The sequence below is a fragment of the Salmo salar genome, chromosome 15 (assembly GCF_965601325.2).
Source record: "Salmo salar chromosome 15, fSalSal1, whole genome shotgun sequence".
Taxonomy (NCBI): Eukaryota; Metazoa; Chordata; class Actinopteri; order Salmoniformes; family Salmonidae; genus Salmo; species Salmo salar.
The window spans coordinates 50652035-50670333 of NC_138305.1; the positions used below are offsets into that span (position 1 = coordinate 50652035).

Below are 18299 nucleotides of genomic sequence, written 5' to 3' on the forward strand. Positions count from 1 at the left end.
AGCTTGTGGAAGGCTAGCCAAAACGTTTGACCCATGTTAAACAATTTAAAGGCAATGCTACCATATACTAATTGAGTGTATTTAAACTTCTGACCCACTGGGAATGTGATGAAATAAATAAAAGCTGAAATCATTCTCTCTACTATTATTCTGACATTTCACATTCTTAAAATAAAGTGGTGATCATAACTGGCCTAAGACAGGGAATTTTTACTAGGATTAAATGTCAGGAATTGTGAAAAACTGAGTTTAAATGTATTTGGCTGAGGTGTATGCATCTTCTGACTTCAACTGTATATCAATCCACACACAATACCCCACAATGACTGAGCAAAAACTGCTGTTTAGACATTTTTGCAAATGTATTAAAAAAAAAAAAAAAAACATAACATTTGCATAAGTATTCATACCCTTTACTCTAACTCAGATCCTCTCAAGCTCTGTCAGGTTGGTTGGGGAGCATCGCTGCACATCTATTTTCAGGACTCTCCAGAGATGTTGAATTGGGTTCAAGTCCAGGCTCTGGCTGCGCCACTCAAGGACATTCAGAGACTGGTCCCTAAGCCACTCCTGTGTTGTCTTGGCTGTGTGCTTAGGGTTGTTGACATGTTGGGCGGTGAACCTTCACCCCAGTCTGAGGTCCTGAGTGTTCTGGAGCAGGTTTTCATCAAGGATATTTCTGTACTTTGCTCCATTCATCTATCCCTCAATCCTGACTAGTCTCCCTGCTGCTGAAAAACATCCCCACAGCATGATGCTGCCACCATGCTCCAATGTAGGGATGGTGCCAGGTTTCCTCCAGACGTGACGCTTGCCATTCAAGCCAAATAATTAAATCTTGGTTTCTTCAGACCAGAGAATCTTGTTTCTCATGCTCTTGAGTCCTTTAGGGTGCCTTTAGACAAGCCCCCAGCCGGGCTGTCATGTGCCTCTTACTGAGGAGTGGCTTCCGTCTGGCCAATCTACCATAAGGACCTGATTGGTGGGGTGCTGCAGAGACGGTTGTCCTTCAGGAAGGTTCTCCCATCTCCACAGAGGAACTCTGGAGCTCTGTCAGCGTGTCTATTGGTTTCTTGGTCACCTCCCTGACCAAGGCCCTTCTCCCACGATTGCTCTGTTTGGCTGGGCGGACAGCTCTAGGAAGAGTCTTGTTGGTTCCAAACTTCTTCCATTTAAGAATGATGGAGGCCACTGTGTTCTAGGGGACCTTAATTACTGCAGACATTGGTACCCTTCCCCAGATCTGTGCCTCGACACAATCCTGTCTCGGAGCTCTACGGACAATTCCTTTGACCTCATGGCTTGGTTTTTGCTTTGACATGCACTCTCAACTGTCGGACCTTATAAACAGTGGTTGCGCCACTAGTGAATGGGCGACATAAACCTAAATAGAAACTAATATTTGTGCACGACTTCAGTATTTCTTACTAAAACTGTTGTTACACTAAGGTTTTATTTTGTTAGGTTTGTTTTGCTCTTACTGTAATACTGTAGGCCACTCCCGACCGGTCACGTTATGCAGAACCTGAGTGGCACCTGCAGCACACTGCATAGCAGTGCAAGCTGTGTTGCTACAGATGCTGGTTCAATACCTCAACTGGGAGACCCATGAGATGATTGTAGGTTTTTGGTTTCTCTCCCTCCTAAAAATTGAAATAAATAATTCTAAATAACAAACTGGCTTTATTTACAAATTAGTAACAATGTCTCACCCCATGTTAAAGGATGGCCTTTTTATCGCTGATTTTACTTTATTTGAAAACAAAATCACAAATATGTTTTTTTTTTTACATTCTCTAGTACAGCCATTATTGAAGGCTATCAAATGCTTCTCAAAGATGCCCTCTGATGGTCAAACTAGCACTAACTAGCATTAATGGTACCAGTGGTTCACGCTTAGCGTGCCATAGAATTCTGCGGCACCATGCAACTTTTAAAGGACAAACCACTGTAGACAGGTGTGTGCCTTTCCAAATCTTGTCCAATCAATTTAATTTACCACAGGTGGACTCCAGTCAAGTTGTAGAAACATCTGAAGGATGATCAATGGAAACAGGTTGCACCTGAGCTCAATCTTGAGTCTCATAGCAAAGGGTCTGAATACTTATGTAAATAAGGTATTTTTGTTTATTTTTAATACATTTGCACAAAAATAAAATGTTTTGCTTTGTCACTATGGGGTATTGCGTGTAGATTGATGAGGAAAACAATTTAATCCATTCTAGAATAAGTTTGCAAAATAACAAAATGTGGAAACTCAAGGGGTCTGAATACTTTCAAATGCACTGTACACTACATGACCAAAAGTATGTGGACACCTGTTCGTTGAATACCTCATTCCAATGTCATGGGCATGAATATGGAGTTAGTCTTCCCTTTGCTGCTGTGACAGCTTCCACACTTCTGGGAAAGCTTTTCACTAGATGTTGGAACATTGCTGTTGGGACTTTCTTCAATTCAGCTACGAGAATTAGAGAAGTCGGATACTGATGTTGGGTGATTAGGCCTGGCTCGCAGTCGTTGTTCCAATTCATCCCAAAGGTTGTCGATGGGGTTAAGGTCAGGGCTCTATGCAGGCCAGTCAAGTTATTACACACCAATCTCGACAAACCATTCCTGTATGGTCCTCGCTTTGTCCACGGGGGCATTTTTGGAAGCAAACCATTCGATTTTGTCTCTGCGTTATATTGGCATCGAACATGTCACCCTCCTGAGGAGAGGGGGTGACCTTGATAATTTATTGTTAAAACGAGAGGCTGCCTGGATCTTTAATTTAAAGACCCTCGCTCCCTTCGGTCTCAACATAGACTTTGATCTGAAGCCATTCTTGTGATTATTGTGATTTTGCCATTGTAATTGTTTGTTAGATACATTTTAGACTACAAATGCTATGATCGTATGCTATCCATTTGTTTGTCTTTTTGTATGTTCTTTGTATGCCATTTTTTTTATATATATTTGAGTTAACCAATGATATTAGGCCATACTTGGCCATGATTACAAACACCTGTGTGTCTCTTGACACTATATAAACGAGTCATCTCACAGTGTTTGTGATGATACCCTGATGAAGACAGCTTCGCTGTCGAAACGTTGGTTATTACATTTTTGCATCTGAGCTCTTAGAGTGTGCGGCTTTCCTTTGTTTTCTAGTGTTCTGCTCCGCTGGCCAGCACCTCGCCTTTATAGGTGTGCGTTTCTTTTTTTCTAGATTGCATTGTCATGTTTAAACATGAAATGGCCTTCCCCAAACTGCTGCCACGAAGTTGGAAGTGCAGAATCGTCTAGAATGTCATTGTATGCTGTAGCATTAAGATTTCCCTCCACTGGAACTAAGGGGCCAAGCCCAGACCATTATTCCTCCTTCACCTAACTTTACAGTTGGCACTATGCATTCGAGCAGGTAGTGTTCTCCTGGCATCTGCCAAACCCATATTTGTCCATCGGACTGCCAGATGGTTTCCACTGCTCCAGATTCCAATGGCGGCGAGCTTTACAACAGTCCAGCTGACGCTTGGCATTGAGCATGGTGATCTTAGGCTTGTGCTGCTGCTCGGCAATGGAAACCCATTTCATGAAACTCCCGACGAATAGTTCTTGTGCTGACGTTGCTACCAGGGGTAGTTTGGAACTAGATAGTGAGTGTTGAAACTGAGGACAGGCGATTTATATCCCCTCGCTACGTGCTTCAGCACTCGGCGGTCCCGTTCTGTGAGCTTGTGTGGCTTACCCCTTCACAGCTGAGCCATTGTTGCTCCTAGACGTTTCCACTTCAAAATAACAGTACTTACAGTTCACCGGGGCAGCTTTAGCAGGTCTATATTAGTAGGCTATATATAAAGACCAGGTTAAATTGAGAATAGTCTGATGGGTGAGGAATGTTATCAAGCGCTTGTCAAATTGTGAATGAGAGACTGAAGTGTGTGCAGCCTGCGCAAGAATCTCAGCAGGGCATGCCTTTCATGCAGCTTTTTTCTAATTATCGTTAGTCGCATCATGCAGCCTTAATCTATATCTTTTGAGTTCTAATACATTCTAAGGTTTGTATCACAACTAAAGTTGCATAAATAACTCAAAATGAAGGATATAGGAGGACCTGTTTCAAATGATCATTTTGTTAACCACTCAACACAGAATAGTTGTCGTTTTTATCTATTTACACTGACTGACCACAGGTGAAAAAATGAAAACCTTATTGCCTTGTGATTGAAAAAAGTTTTCCCTGGAAGTTCTGAATGTTTCAACACATGCCGGTGTTGATGCTTTGAGCTTGCATAGCAAGGGTAGGATACACCGTTTTGGCTACATCAACAGCTGTTATAAATCTAGAATACACAGCTTGAAGTGAGACCAGTTAATTTGCTCCGTCATGCTGATGAAAACGAAGGAGTGAACATAATGGGATTAACAGCATATATATTCTACGTGTGTGTGTGTGTGTGTGTGTGTGTGTGTGTGTGTGTGTGTGTGTGTGTGTGTGTGTGTGTGTGTGTGTGTGTGTGTGTGTGTGTGTGTGTGTGTGTGTGTGTGTGTGTGTGTGTGTGTGTGTGTGTGTGTGTGTGTGTGTGTGTGTGTGTGTGTGTGTGAGTGAGTGTGTGAGAGACAGGGAGACTTCTTGTGCGAGTCGCTATCAGACCCCATCGCGTATCTTTCCTTCTAATCTCTACCTTGAAATCAGGCTGTAGTCACAGTTCAGTTGGTTGATGCCCGCAATAATCTTTTGGTACATCTTCAATTCCTATCATACACACTGCAGGGGTGCTGCTGCTGCTTCACATTTCAGGCCTCAGTTTCTGGTGAGCAAAAGGTGTTTTCAAGGCCATGGAACCATTTTCAAATGGAGAAAACAAAACCGGTAACTATCACTGAAATGTCTTGTCGACGGTGAAGACGGATTTTTTTCTCCAAATGTGAATAGTTGGTGTATACAGTACATGTAGTATTTTTGTGAAGTCCTGGCTGCACAATGATTTTCCATACTGGGACAATTAAGATATGGAATTGAAGACTTCTCAGGTCCAATTGTTCCATGTCATCTGAGTTAATCTTTAATCAAACAATACACAGGCTCTTCACTGCTGAAATATTCCGTTTGAAGTTGGATGGACTGGATTACAGTCCATTAGAAACCCAAGCTAGCGCTCCTCATCCACAGCCGCCCTCAGGAGAGCAGAGAAGCGTAAGCCAGCTTTCTGCGGGGCGCTCCACAACCCCATCACTAAAGTGACATTTTCATTTAGTTCTCTGATATCAGTAATATGGCTTAGCGTTTTACTGCCTCAACGCCGCATACTCTCGTTGCTCCCCTGTCCCTTTAGAAACAAAGAAAGAGCTAAATAAAAACTCTCCAACATAATTTATTTGTTTTACAGTTGCGTGATTTTTTTTCTTCTGGCCTTCAGTGATATGACAAGAGTAAAGTTTAAGTATTGATCCAGCAGCCATGATAGTAGTGGGCGTCTGTTTGGAGAGGAGTGGGAGAAAAATACTGATTTACGTTTTTAAGTATAGAGCCACAAGCTTGTTTAGGAACGACTTCCAGTGTAAAAAACTGGTAATGTACAGTTGCCCTTTAGTTAAGGAATGATATAGAAAATCTGGGCAATTTCTTAGGGTAACATTTAAGGAGTTGTAAAGTACTGATACTTTAATTAACCTTATAGGAACTTTGTGTAGCTTAAACGGGCTAATAATGCAATGTATCAGGCAGCAGTGGACCTGCAGTGGATCATTCCATTAATATCTCAGTAATTTTGCTGCGGGTCCTTTCCCACAGACGCATAACAAGAAGTAGGGCGTTCACTCACTGCTCTAGAATGTAGTGAAATACCGGTAAATTCAAGAGGGTGCTACTAAATTGTCTAAACATAGGCTAAAGAAAACTGTCATTATTATTCACACAATTCATTATTAGATTGTTCTCTACAATATTATAACCTTAATATGCTTGTACTTAACAGTATTACGTAAGAACGTTAGTTTGTTGTGACTGTTAATTTTTACTGCACAGCTTGGTTGTATCTCTTCCATGTTTCTGCGTTGGGAGGTGGTGACGTTTGGAGACGTGTTTGTGCTTTGCACCAATCAAAATAAACTTGATACCATCTTAATCTCCATATCCGTGGCTTTCTATTCCTCTAAGCCCGGTCAATCAACATTGACAAGGGCTGTTTCTATGGCGATTTAAAGGGGGGTTCTTTTTTTCTCATCTTATTCAACTGTTACTATGCACCTGCAAAAAAGATAGCTCAGATGTGCGCATGCCTTTTTGAATGTTGATTTAAAGGGAAAAACTCAGAAATACACCATCTCGATTGAATTAACACATTTTCATAAACATTTAATGAAATCTATTTATGGGTGAACACCCTACAATAAGTGCTAGGAGCACACTAGAAACTCTAGAGCAAGTTTGTGGAACGGAAAAGAGCGCTGACCTTGCATGACTTATGTCATATCCAGCCTCAGGGCCAGCTCGCTGAGCTGACATTTAAGAACAGTGCGGTCCCACCACATCAGCAACACCAGAGTGCACAGCCACGAGCGTGTCAGCAGCCACACAGGTTGTGTCCAAGTCTACAGACTAAGCTAATGAGACCGGCATGTTTGCATGATCAACTAGCATTTGCGCTAACGCACCGCAGGACCTAGTCAACAAGGAGACATGCTAGTTTGCTGATCGCCACCACAGATGTCAGTAGGACTGTCAGACTTTCAGATTTTTAGCAACAGTGAACATTAGACTAATGATTCAATGGCACACAGCTCTGAGCAACCTCCTATATCACCAAGAAGTCAGTTGATGTGTGACTGATTTGTGGTGTCCTACGCATGCCACAGAGCTTTATGAGCTCTGTCAGTCTTTCTGAAATTATGTGTGAAGCATGGCTCAATGTGTTACACCTTTAGATGTTGACAGAAATTGTTCTGGGTCGTGTTCATTTGGCACCTGATGGAACAAAACGAACTGGGACAACAGGGAGGGACTATCTTGACTTGTCCAATAAGAAACACACACTCACTTTCCTTTGCAAATCTTTTTTAATATGTTTTCTGTAGCTTGCCATTGTCTGTTTTTTTTAGATTTACGGTGTTAGATGAACTGCAAAAATGACTTGTACACACACCCGTACGTACACTTTGACACAAAGGTTACTAAACAAAGTCAGGGTGGAAAGAGAGATGAGGGATGGTGTTGGAGAGGAAAAAATAAGCCTTTTGTGAATAACACCCTTCCTAGCTCTGACTTTGTTGAAAGCTAATTTGACGAAAAATGTACTGACTGACTGATGTGGTTGCCCCACCTAGCTATCTTAAGATGAACGCACTAACTGCTAATAAGAGCTTCTGCTAAATCACTAAAATGTAAACATCGATTTTTGAGAACTAGTAACTTTCAGATTATATTCTGAGATTGATTGCTTTGTGTGTGGAACGCTACTACACTACAGCAGTGTGTGCAATCAAGTGAATTATTAATTGATCCCCACTGTACCATTTAATTCTTCTCAGATATACATTCCTATCAATATTTATAATGTCGTTATTATGCATGTGTATTTTTGGTCCCACTGTAACTCGATTCCTCTTTCTTTCTTTCACTCTCGTGCTAACATTTGCAGTACTCAAGGTTTATGTTATATATGACAGTCGCATCCTTGGCTTTAGACTTTGCATTACATTCAATTCAATTACCAGACGATTTTATTCAGTTCAGGGACAATGAAGTGTAGTACTAAGATATTGCAGTCATGCAAAGCAAAACCTTTAAAAAAAACAACATTTTTGCTCCTTTATGTCCTCATAAACCTACCTGTCCTTTTCTCTCCAGGTTGCGAGGACATTGTGGTGGAGAGCATCTCTCTGGACACGGTGGTGCCCATCCTGAAGTGGAGCTCGCAGCCCTACGGCTCAAAGTGGGTCCACCGTCAGGCCATGCACTTCCTCTGTGAGGAGTTCAGCCAGGTCATGACCTCTGATGTGCTCTACGAACTGGGCAAGGAACACCTGGTGGCTGCCATCCAGTCAGACTATTTGCAGGTGAGAGGCAGGCAGATGCATGCACACACACGCATGCATACGTGTGCACTCATATGCACTTACTCACTCGCTTTGTCTAGCGTTAGTAGGCCAGTTTAGGATGCATCATGTCATATTTTGGCACACTTGTTACAAACCAAGCGGAACTAACTAGACCTTGAATTTGGAGGTTTACAACATCCCTCTGGTGGCCAAGTTAACCTATTTTAAGAAATTCTATTGGTTGGTGGCCAGGCTTATACCGCCTAGAGTCTTTAATTGGCTGGTGCGGAATTTGTTTCAGGAAATAATCATGCTGGTCGTGTTAGCATAGTGGCTAAGTATGTCACATTATCTCATGGGAAAGCTAGCAAATAGCATTTTTGAGAAAGAGTTTAAACAAGTGTTCATAAGTGTAGACCCGGAATTTTGAGAATAACAGGAAAATAAGCAATAAACCAAATCCTGGTAAGAATGCACTTTTATTTTTACCATTGTTAGTTGAATCCGATGGTCTTGCAGGAGATACTGTTGTCCTTGTTCGACTGTTGGCACCAAATGTTCCAAACAACATTGGTGCCTAGTAACAAAACATTCTAACATTTTAAATTCTACTAAAGCTGCTCTTTTCCATTGTGATATCATATTCGAATGTAATTGTATTCTTGCAAATAGAATCACAATGGCAAATAAATAGAATGGGGTACAAATTCACACTGGCTCTTGTCGACCAAACATTTAACATTTTAAACATGCCATGACAATTAAAGATAATGAATGGATGTACTGTCCATCATATAATGTAATTTTTTACATTGAACCCACTAACAGTGGCTGAGTTTAAATTCACTAACACAGAAATGCACCAATCACCCAGATATGCAAGTTGCCACTCCCTCTATGCTTTATTAAAGAGTTTGGAAGAACTGCACCAGACACAAGTGCACACCCGCACACACTCACTTATACAGTCATCAGTAAAACATGGCTGTCGTGAACGAGTCCATTTCAGTTCGTCAGTGAGTGAAAGAAATTGAAAAATTTGAATTCATGAATTAAAGATAACTCATTGAAGAAAAGTTTGGGGTTTCAGTTGCCTAAAGTACTTGCCCATTAGAACTGATTAAATGCTTGATTCGCCGACATTGGAGCGACATGAGGGTATCGATAGCCAATCCAGTGCAGCTTGGAAGCTATATAGCGCCTTGATTGGTCAATTGTGTTGTGATATCACTGAGCATTTGCATAATATTGAGCTTTTCTCAATTTAAGGCCGGCCCTGTTCACGTTCTGTTTGCCGAGCTCCTCTCTCTCGGCTTACTACGCCCTTAGTGGAAATTCGGTCTTAGAAAGATGTACAGAAGCATTGCTAGGATTGCAAAAATCCAATACATTTTCTAAAATTACCAGGTTTTCCAGAAATCCCGGGTTGTAGAATTACTGGATTTCCTGCTTATTACCTCCTGATTCTGGAAATCTCCCAACTGGGATTTTTTGAAAACCTGGGAATCTTGGGAAAGTTACGGGAATTTGCAACACTAAGCATTGCTCTGTGATTCTATATGTCCCTGTTTGTTATTACCAGAAGAATTTGCACAGATAACTGACTCCAGCCATTCCAAATGTAAAGGGTATAACTTAACAGGCTAACAGAAACAAATGACATCACTAATAACTAAGGAACTCAGGATATATTCAGCCAACAAAGGAATTATACTAAGGGGAAATGGTAGCGTCATCTATGAAATCCATTTGGCAATAAATACAAAGGCTAGGAAGTTAGCATTATACAATCTTCAAACACATGAAAAGGCACTCAGGCATGCACAACACAATGAAAAACAAAGGAAATGGGCTGCCCTATGCCACCACAAACCCTGAACAACACTGGATAGGGTGTCCACCCACTGCCCAGAGTGGGTGAAAACGCGCTTTCGGGATGAAATTTCACTTCCTTATGTTATAAAATACATTTTACCAAGACACATGATTCATGTTCTGAATCGTTCAGTGGAGTCTTTCTCAAACATACTGTATTGACTTTATATCTGAAAAGTCGGATTTCGTAACCAAATACATCCGATAATAAAACAGCTAAATTAACATGACACGAGCTGATTTAAATATAAAAGACTTTGAAAATAAAAAGCTTGCGGTACACTCAGGGCTCGGTTGGCATTTCAGCGATACACTTGTTTTTCTGAAGTCTTCGGAAATATAACAGGAATTTCGCATTAATAAGAAAAGCATATACTTAAATATGAAAATACTACATATGTCTCAAAATCAATATCCATCTTACCTCCATTATAGCCTCCGGATTTGAGAAGAACGATGACGAGTTCAACGGTGAGCCTTAGTTCTAGCACAGCATCCCGCCTAGCTTTCCTCTGGCCTCCATTGATTTAGTTACCCTAGGCTTGGCCATCCTACAAGGGTAAAAAGTCCTGTAGCTTTTTAACGGAATATGATAAAGATATGAGGTTTTAGACCGTTGGTTTTCTTAGAGGGGGTATCTACACAATTAACGATGAACATTTTACCCCTTGGTCAAAAGATGCGTTTTTGATTGGACACCCTACCTACACTGGAGTGAGAATCTGATGCTAATATAGAGGCGTTTTTTGGTTTACAAGCTAACGCCATGTTCGAGGATTCTGTATCCACTCCCATGTAAAGAAATATTTTTTTTCTGATTCAAACTGCTTTCTGATTCAAACTTTTAATGACACGGCCGGGAAATGGGTCTATAGTTGAAGGGGGGCGGAAAGGTCATTATCAGAGAGGAGACGGGTATGGTGAGTTGGCAGGAAATGGCATGGTCCTTCAGAACACCCACTTCCTCCCTTCCACCTCCCCCTTTCTCTCGCTCGCTCTTCTCCCTCTATCACTTACTAGTGCCAGTGTATCCTTATTGAGCTCGTGTCTGTGTTGACCATTACACTCTGTATTATACTGTAGGTGTTTAGAGCTTAACGAGTATCTGACGGGCTTCTGCTTCATTGCTGGGAAATGTATATGCCTTTGAGCTCTTTGGAAATAGACTGGATATGAGGGGGGATTTGCTTGTAGAAGTTGATGACGATAGATGATATTAGAACTGGTTAGTGGTCGTGTGCTGTTAGACAAGGCTGTTTTATGAGGGCTCTTTGTGGCATAGAAATAGGCTAACTGTTTGAGGACCAGACCAGTTTGAGGACCTTGGGTGGCATTTCAGTCTTCTAAACGCACACAAGCAGAGTGCCAAGTAACCGCAACACATTTCCACATTCCCACATTCACAGACGAGAAGTTTTGAGATGTAGGCTAGCCTACAGAAAGCTCTGCAGGTAGTGGCGTGTGTTTTGTGTGCGCTGTGAGCCTGGGTGCTTTTAGAGGATAATGTCATGTCACCCATGGATGACTAGGCTGTTCGTGTGAAGAAGATTAAGCTGGGGTGTATTTATTAGTGCACACCTGACCGTAGCAAACCTTGACCAAGCACTTTTCAACAAAAATGCAAGTTTCTATTGGACAAATTAGGGTAGGTACCACCCCGTTTCGTCCCGTTTGCTTCCGCTTGGTTCCTAGTGAATACACCCCAGGCAGTGTAGGGACCTGCCAGGCCTCGGAGCAGCATCCTTGAACGGTGCTGGGAGAGCTTCCGGCATCGAACATCGTCAAATCCCCAGCCCAAACGGTCTATGATGAGCAGATTAGTGTCCGCCACAGGGGTTCCTGGCTCAGTGTTACATTCAAACACATGCAGGAGAAGAATCTCTAGCATACACGAAGACACAGACGCACACACACAGGAATGCATACGCGGGGAGATGCACGCGGGCAAGCATACATAGTAAGGCATTACACATTTTCTGAGACATGCACACACACAGGCTAGTTTACACTTTAATTCTCTCACTTTCACACATGACAAAAAAACATGCATAAGCTCATAGTATACAAATACACACGCATGGCACACACGGTGCATGCCAACGCACAGCAATGGTTTGGTCAATTATCTGCCTGGAGGTCAAAGTCATGGCATCAAAGACAAACCCATTGCCCTCTTTCACCCACATCAAAGCTGAAACGCTTCACTCAAAGCAGCAGACACAGGAGGACTGGACCTGGCGTTCTGTGCTTGTTTTTTTAGTCCAGAACGAATGTATTTTATTCCCGAAAGAGGATTTAGAACAAACACAGGGAGCTCACATCCTGGTAACATTCCTGGTACACAACGAGAGGCAGTTTGACTCTCATTCATTTTTCTACAGATCCAAAACACATGACATTACAGGTAGAGTTCAAGAGGACAAGTCTTAGTGGGTCATCTTCCTTAACTTCGCCAATAAGAAACGTTTTTGTTTTCGTCGCAAAACGTTATGGTACGATGTAAATACACGCCTCATCTCCCATGGCTTCTAATTATTGTCTCGGTATACAGGCCAGCGAGCAGGACATCCTCAAGTACCTCATCAAGTGGGGAGAGCACCAGCTTATCAAGAGGATGGCTGACCGAGGTGAGAGACCCATTCCTCCCGCTTTCTCCCTCCCTCTCTTCTTCTCTCCCTTTGGCCCTTCTCTCTCTTCTCCCCTCTCTTCCTTTGGAGTAGGTGAACGATACTCACAACCACTGATACAGGCTCAGATATTGTTTCATCCCCCAAGCCCTAATGGTTACAGTTAGGTTTGAAGGTAAGGGTTTAATCTGATCCTAAGTCTGTAGTTACGGGGCAACTTCTGCAATCAAAGCTCTTTCCTTCTCTCTCCTTATTTCTCTACCCCTCTTTCTCTCTCTCACTCGCTCATTCTATACCTCTCTCTCTCACACACACACACCGCCCCTGACAAACTGCTCTGGGCCAGTGATTTATGCCCTCATCCAGTTTAAGTGGAGTAATAACTAAGCACAGGGAGACTTTGCTGAGTAGGGCTGGACGGGACTTAGGTTGGCATGACTCGGTCTAACCAGCCATAGGATGCTGTCCAAATGGCACCCTAATCCCTACTTTATGCACTACTTTTGACTAGAGCCTTATTGGCCCTGGTCAAAACTAGTGTACTACATAGGGAATCGGGTGCCATTTGGGACACAACCATAGTCAGATGAGTGTTTGGCCCAACCGGAGAACAGGGATGTCATGCTTACTCCTTCTCTACACTTTCATTTGTCGTTCAAGATGAGGAGTCTATTTTGGGTGCAGCTAGGTATTTTGTTGGGAAGATTCTTCATTGGAAATTGGAAAACCGTAGCTCTCTCCCAAAGGGGTTCTTCCTTGGCGCGTGAAACCAGTTACTCCAGATACGTACACAAAAAATACAGCAGGACCGAACTCAAAAAGTAGTTTGAAGCAGCTTATGTCATTTTCCAGTGCCTTAAATGACTTTGTTTGCACGGAGGGATGGATCATACACATATGTTTTGGCTTTATGTGAAGAAGTGTGTGTGTGTGTGTGTGTGTGTGTGTGTGTGTGTGTGTGTGTGTGTGTGTGTGTGTGTATGAAAATATATACCTTACTGCAGGAGTAAGCAACTCGATTTAGCCGAGGGCCGGAACACAATTATTAATCATTTTTACACAGCAAATTGACCACAAGTAAAGCCGAAGAGATTAGGCGGAATTTTCCTGTGGCAAAAACGGCTACGCTCTGAACTAATGCACCGCAACGTTCTAAAGAGTGGGAGCTTGGATACTGTACATCCCGATTGCATTGTGTGTGTGTCTTACTGTGTGTGTGTGTGTATCCCCCCTCAGAGCCCAACCTCCTAAGCGGCACGGCCCACAGCGTGAACAAGCGGGGGGTGAAGAGGAGAGACCTGGACATGGAGGAGCTCAAGGAGATCCTGTCCCCTCTGCTGCCCTACGTCCGCACCGAACACATACTGCCCGCCCACAGCGAGGTCCTCTCTGACACAGTGAGTGTGTGTGTGTGTGTGTGTGTCTGCACCGAACACATACTGCCCCCCCCGACAACGAGGTCCTCTCCGACTCGGTGCAATGTCCTGATTCTCTGTGGTCATTCCATGGCTCTTATCGCAAGAGTTGGGACGTGTCCTGGTTAAATTCCTAATCTAACCCCTCATACACTCATGGCCACCTGATCATCCCCAGCTTTCAGCTGGTTCATTCATTTCCTTAATTCTCCCTACAACTCTTCCCCAGCTCTGGTCACTATATAGGGAAGAGGGTGGCATTTGGGACACAGTCAACGTACCTGGTCAAAATAAGGGTTAATAAATAAATAAAGGTGTGTTTTCCCAGGCTAAAACAGTCGTTTTTACTAATGTTTTCATTGTAGTCCTTTTCGTTGTAGATAATATTATGCACTATATACTGTGTCTTGTTGCAGTGTTTGGTTTAAGTTGAGGTAGCCAAATGCAGCTAGTATTTTTGTTGCCCATCTTTTTTCAGTCTATGAAGCCAGCAGGATCAGTCTGGCTGTAGTGTACGTTGCATTCCTCCATTTAACTTGACTGCCCCTCTCCTTCCTGCTTTCCTTCTCACTCTCCCTCTTTTCCCCACACCTCCTCGCTCTTTCTGCCTCTCCTCTCGCGCTCTTTTTTCGCTCTCTCCCTCTCCTTTCCTTTCCCTTGCCACTCTACCCCCTCCCAGATGAAGAGGGGTCTGATCAGCACCCCTCCCTCAGACATGCTGCCCACGGCGGAGGGTGGAAAGGCCAACTCTTGGCTGAGGCAAAAGAGTGCCGGCATCTACGTGCGACCCCGCCTCTTCTCGCCCTACGTGGAGGAGGCCAAGGTTGGGACAACACCACACAACAGAACCACTACGTACGCACACACACTGTTTGTACATCACAACATGAACAATGGTGGGCATCGTCACATCTAAGATACAAGGGGTGGATTAAAATTTCCCATGCTATTGTCCATTATTCTCTATGAAGATTCATTACAATTCGCCTTCGGAATTGACTGAATTGAAACCTGAATTGACCCCAACCGTGTCTCTCTCTCTCTCTCACACACACACACACACACACACACACACACACACACACACACACACACACACACACTTCTTCACATAAAGCCAAAACATATGTGTATGATCCTAACCCCCCTGTTGTTGTGCTGTCTGTCAGTCTGTGCTGGATGAGATAATGGTGGAGCAGACAGACCTGGTGCGCCTGCGCATGGTCCGTATGTCCAACGTGCCTGACACCCTTTACATGGTCAACAATGCTGTGCCCCAGTGCTGTCACATCATCAACCACCAGCAAATCGGTGGCAGCCAGACGACCCCACCCTCAGTGGTGGCCAATGAGATACCAGGTGGGTGGAGTTGCAAAGCTAGCTTTCTTCCAGCTTCCCAAAATGAAAATGATCAAAATGTGGCTGTAGATTTTTTGTCATTTTGTAGCTCTTATCCACAGCGTCTTAGTCAGTTCTTCCTGAAAAGATACTAATGCAATTGTAACAAGGAAGAAATGGTGTTGAGAAAGCTGCTATGACAAACATGGATAACGTGACGGAATAAATCCCGCCTCTACCAATTTGCAGTCTTCCTACAAACTCCAATGGTCGACAGAAACATGTAGGAGATCTCATGAAAATGTGGTGCGGGTCAAAGTTGGCCCTTAAGTACCGATCTAAAGTCTGTGAGGTTTATTCCGTAACGTTTCAGTGTAGGTTTGGGAATAATGAACAGAACCTGGACCTGCGTTAAGGCGCCACTTCTGTTATGGCTATTTCTCTTCCATACAAGATAAGACTTCCCCTCCTCCATCTATCCTCATCCCTCCAACAAGTGATGAACCTCTTTGTTTTCTTATCTCATTGCCGATCCACTCAGTGCCCAGCGAAGAGGCGGTTATGCGTTGCATATATTGTTCATCTCCACCACGCTGCCCTGACAGGGCCTCAAGTTCTCAGTTAGCTCTTGTTTTTCTGGGTTTGGAAAGGCAAACCTTTGCTCTTGGCTGCGGGCACCCTACTCCCTTTATAGTGCACAACTTCTTGACCAGAGCCAATAGAGCATTTTTTTAGGACTGTGTGGGTATATTCTATATTCTTCTATGATCTCAGACGAGCAGTAGTTATTGGCATCATTGACAGAGATGGGACGACCTGTGAGATGACCCTTTCACCCTTCATCTCGGTCTCCCACTCTCTCTCATCCCTCTCTCATCATCCCGCCCTCTCTTTTTCTCCTACAGTTTTCTCCCTTACCATAGAGAGATGACACACTCTTTCCCGCCTCCATCCCTTTATCTTTCTGCTTTTCTTTTGTCTGCCCTGCCTTTCTTTTTTGTATGATTCCCCTTGGCCTCCACCATTGGCCTTGCTTTCACCTCTCCTACTCTCTCCTTCTCTTTTCTCTCTCTCCCATTTCTCTCGCTCCTTCTGTCCTAGTGTTTCTCTCTCTCACCCCCATTCAATTAAATGACGTTACTAATTCCTCAGGGACTTATTTCAGGAATTGCTAACCGTACAAATAGCAATGTTGGGATATTTGGAAAGCCATAATAAATCAACAATATAATAATACTCCTTTTCAAAATATTAATCTTGAACTTACAATCTGTAGATACTATGCGATAAGAAAGGTTCAGAGTTTATGTGAAACATCACAGTACATTTGAAAAAAATATGGCACATGGAAATCATAAGGGGGTGGTTTACGGAGATAGGTAGGATCATCAAATGTATTTATAAAGCCCTTCTTGCATCAGCTGAAATATCAAAGTGCTGTACAGAAACCCAGCCTAAAACCCCAAACGGCAAGAAATGCAGGTGTAGAAGCACGGTGGCTAGAAAAAATTCCCTAGAAAGGCCAAAACCTAGGAAGAAACCTAGAGAGGAACCAGGCTATGAGGGGTGGCCAGTCCTCTTCTGGCTGCACCGGGTGGAGATTATAACAGAACATGGCCAAGATGTTCAAATGTTCATAAATGACCAGCATGGTCAAATAATAGTAATCACAGTGAACAGGTCAGGGCTCCATAGCCGCAGGCAGAACAGTTGAAACTGGAGCAGCAGCACGGCCAGGTGGACTGGGAACAACAAGGAGTCATCATGCCAGGTAGTCCTGAGGCATGGTCCTAGGGCTCAGGTTCTCCGGGGGGGGAGAGAGGGAAAGAAAGAAAGAAAGAAAGAAAGAAAGAAAGAAAGAGAAGAAAGAAAGAAAGAAAGAAAGAAAGAAAGAAAGAAAGAAAGAAGAAGAAAGAAAGAAAGAAAGAGAGAGAAAGAAAGAAGGAGACGAAAGAAGAGAGAAAGAAGAGAGAATTAGAGAGAGCATACTTAAATTCACACAGGACAGCAGATAAGACAGGAGAAATTCTCCAGATATAACAGACTGACCCTAGCCCCCCGACACACAAACTACTGCAGCATAAATACTGGAGGCTGAGACAGGAGGGGTCAGGAGACACTGTGGCCCCATCCGATGGGCTGAGAGTAGCTGAGGGGTTGGATTAAAGCTCATGATCTATAATAGTTAAGACTGAAAACACTATATAATATATACTGGATATGTTTAAGTACTATCTATCAGGATGTAGTGTATATCAAATAACTATATTTGCTACGTACAGTAACTACTGTGTAAAATTAGAATGTAACTTGTCCTCCGAAGACTTGATGGGCCAGTAAAGAAGAAAATAAATTCCCTCCGGGACCATTGAAAAGGCTAAATATTTCCATATCCTCCAGCGCACACAATACATGCAATATTTACCATTATGTCATGATTTTATGTTTGAGTGGTCCCCAGCATGTAAAACACCTTATCTAATTTTGTTATTCAATTATGTTTTTAATTATATACAAATTCGAACCTATGGCAACACCGTAGACGTGTGCCAGAGGCTGCGGCATTACAGCTAGACCAACCTGGTCACTCAGTTATGTTTTTGTAATGAACTCTCTCTCAGTTCCCAGGCTGGCCGTGGTGAAGGAGATGATCCGGAGGCTGCAGGACCTGCGTCACACGGACCAGGTACAGCGTGCGTACGCCCTAAACTGCGGCGAAGGTGCCACGGTTAGCTATGAGCTGCAGATCCGCGTGCTCCGCGAGTTCGGCCTGCCGGACGCCGCCGCAGAACTGCTGCAGGTGAGATGCCAATCAATCTTTTTATTTTTTTTATAGATTTGTTATGTGTTGTTGAACTTAGTAAAGCTGTAGGTTGGCACAAAAGAGCACAGACAAGTGCATACAAACAATCATCTTCAGCACAATTAAATGTTTTACTTTTCTTCAAAGATATTATTTCACCCGAATTTTGTAAACTGCATGATGCAGCTGATGCACGCAATCAATCGCCAGTTGCGGTAT

General features: G+C 43.1%; 1 protein-coding gene across 1 annotated transcript in view; it reads left to right on the forward strand.

The window, feature by feature from the left end:
- Positions 1-18299, forward strand: part of btbd7 (BTB domain containing 7) — a 125979-nt gene that overhangs the window by 98707 nt on the left and 8973 nt on the right. The window contains exons 4-9 of the mRNA XM_014145060.3: positions 7832-8040; positions 12449-12524; positions 13761-13921; positions 14619-14762; positions 15109-15298; positions 17899-18077. Of these exons, the coding sequence (XP_014000535.1) occupies positions 7832-8040; positions 12449-12524; positions 13761-13921; positions 14619-14762; positions 15109-15298; positions 17899-18077 (959 nt within the window). The remainder of the gene's footprint in view (positions 1-7831; positions 8041-12448; positions 12525-13760; positions 13922-14618; positions 14763-15108; positions 15299-17898; positions 18078-18299) is intronic.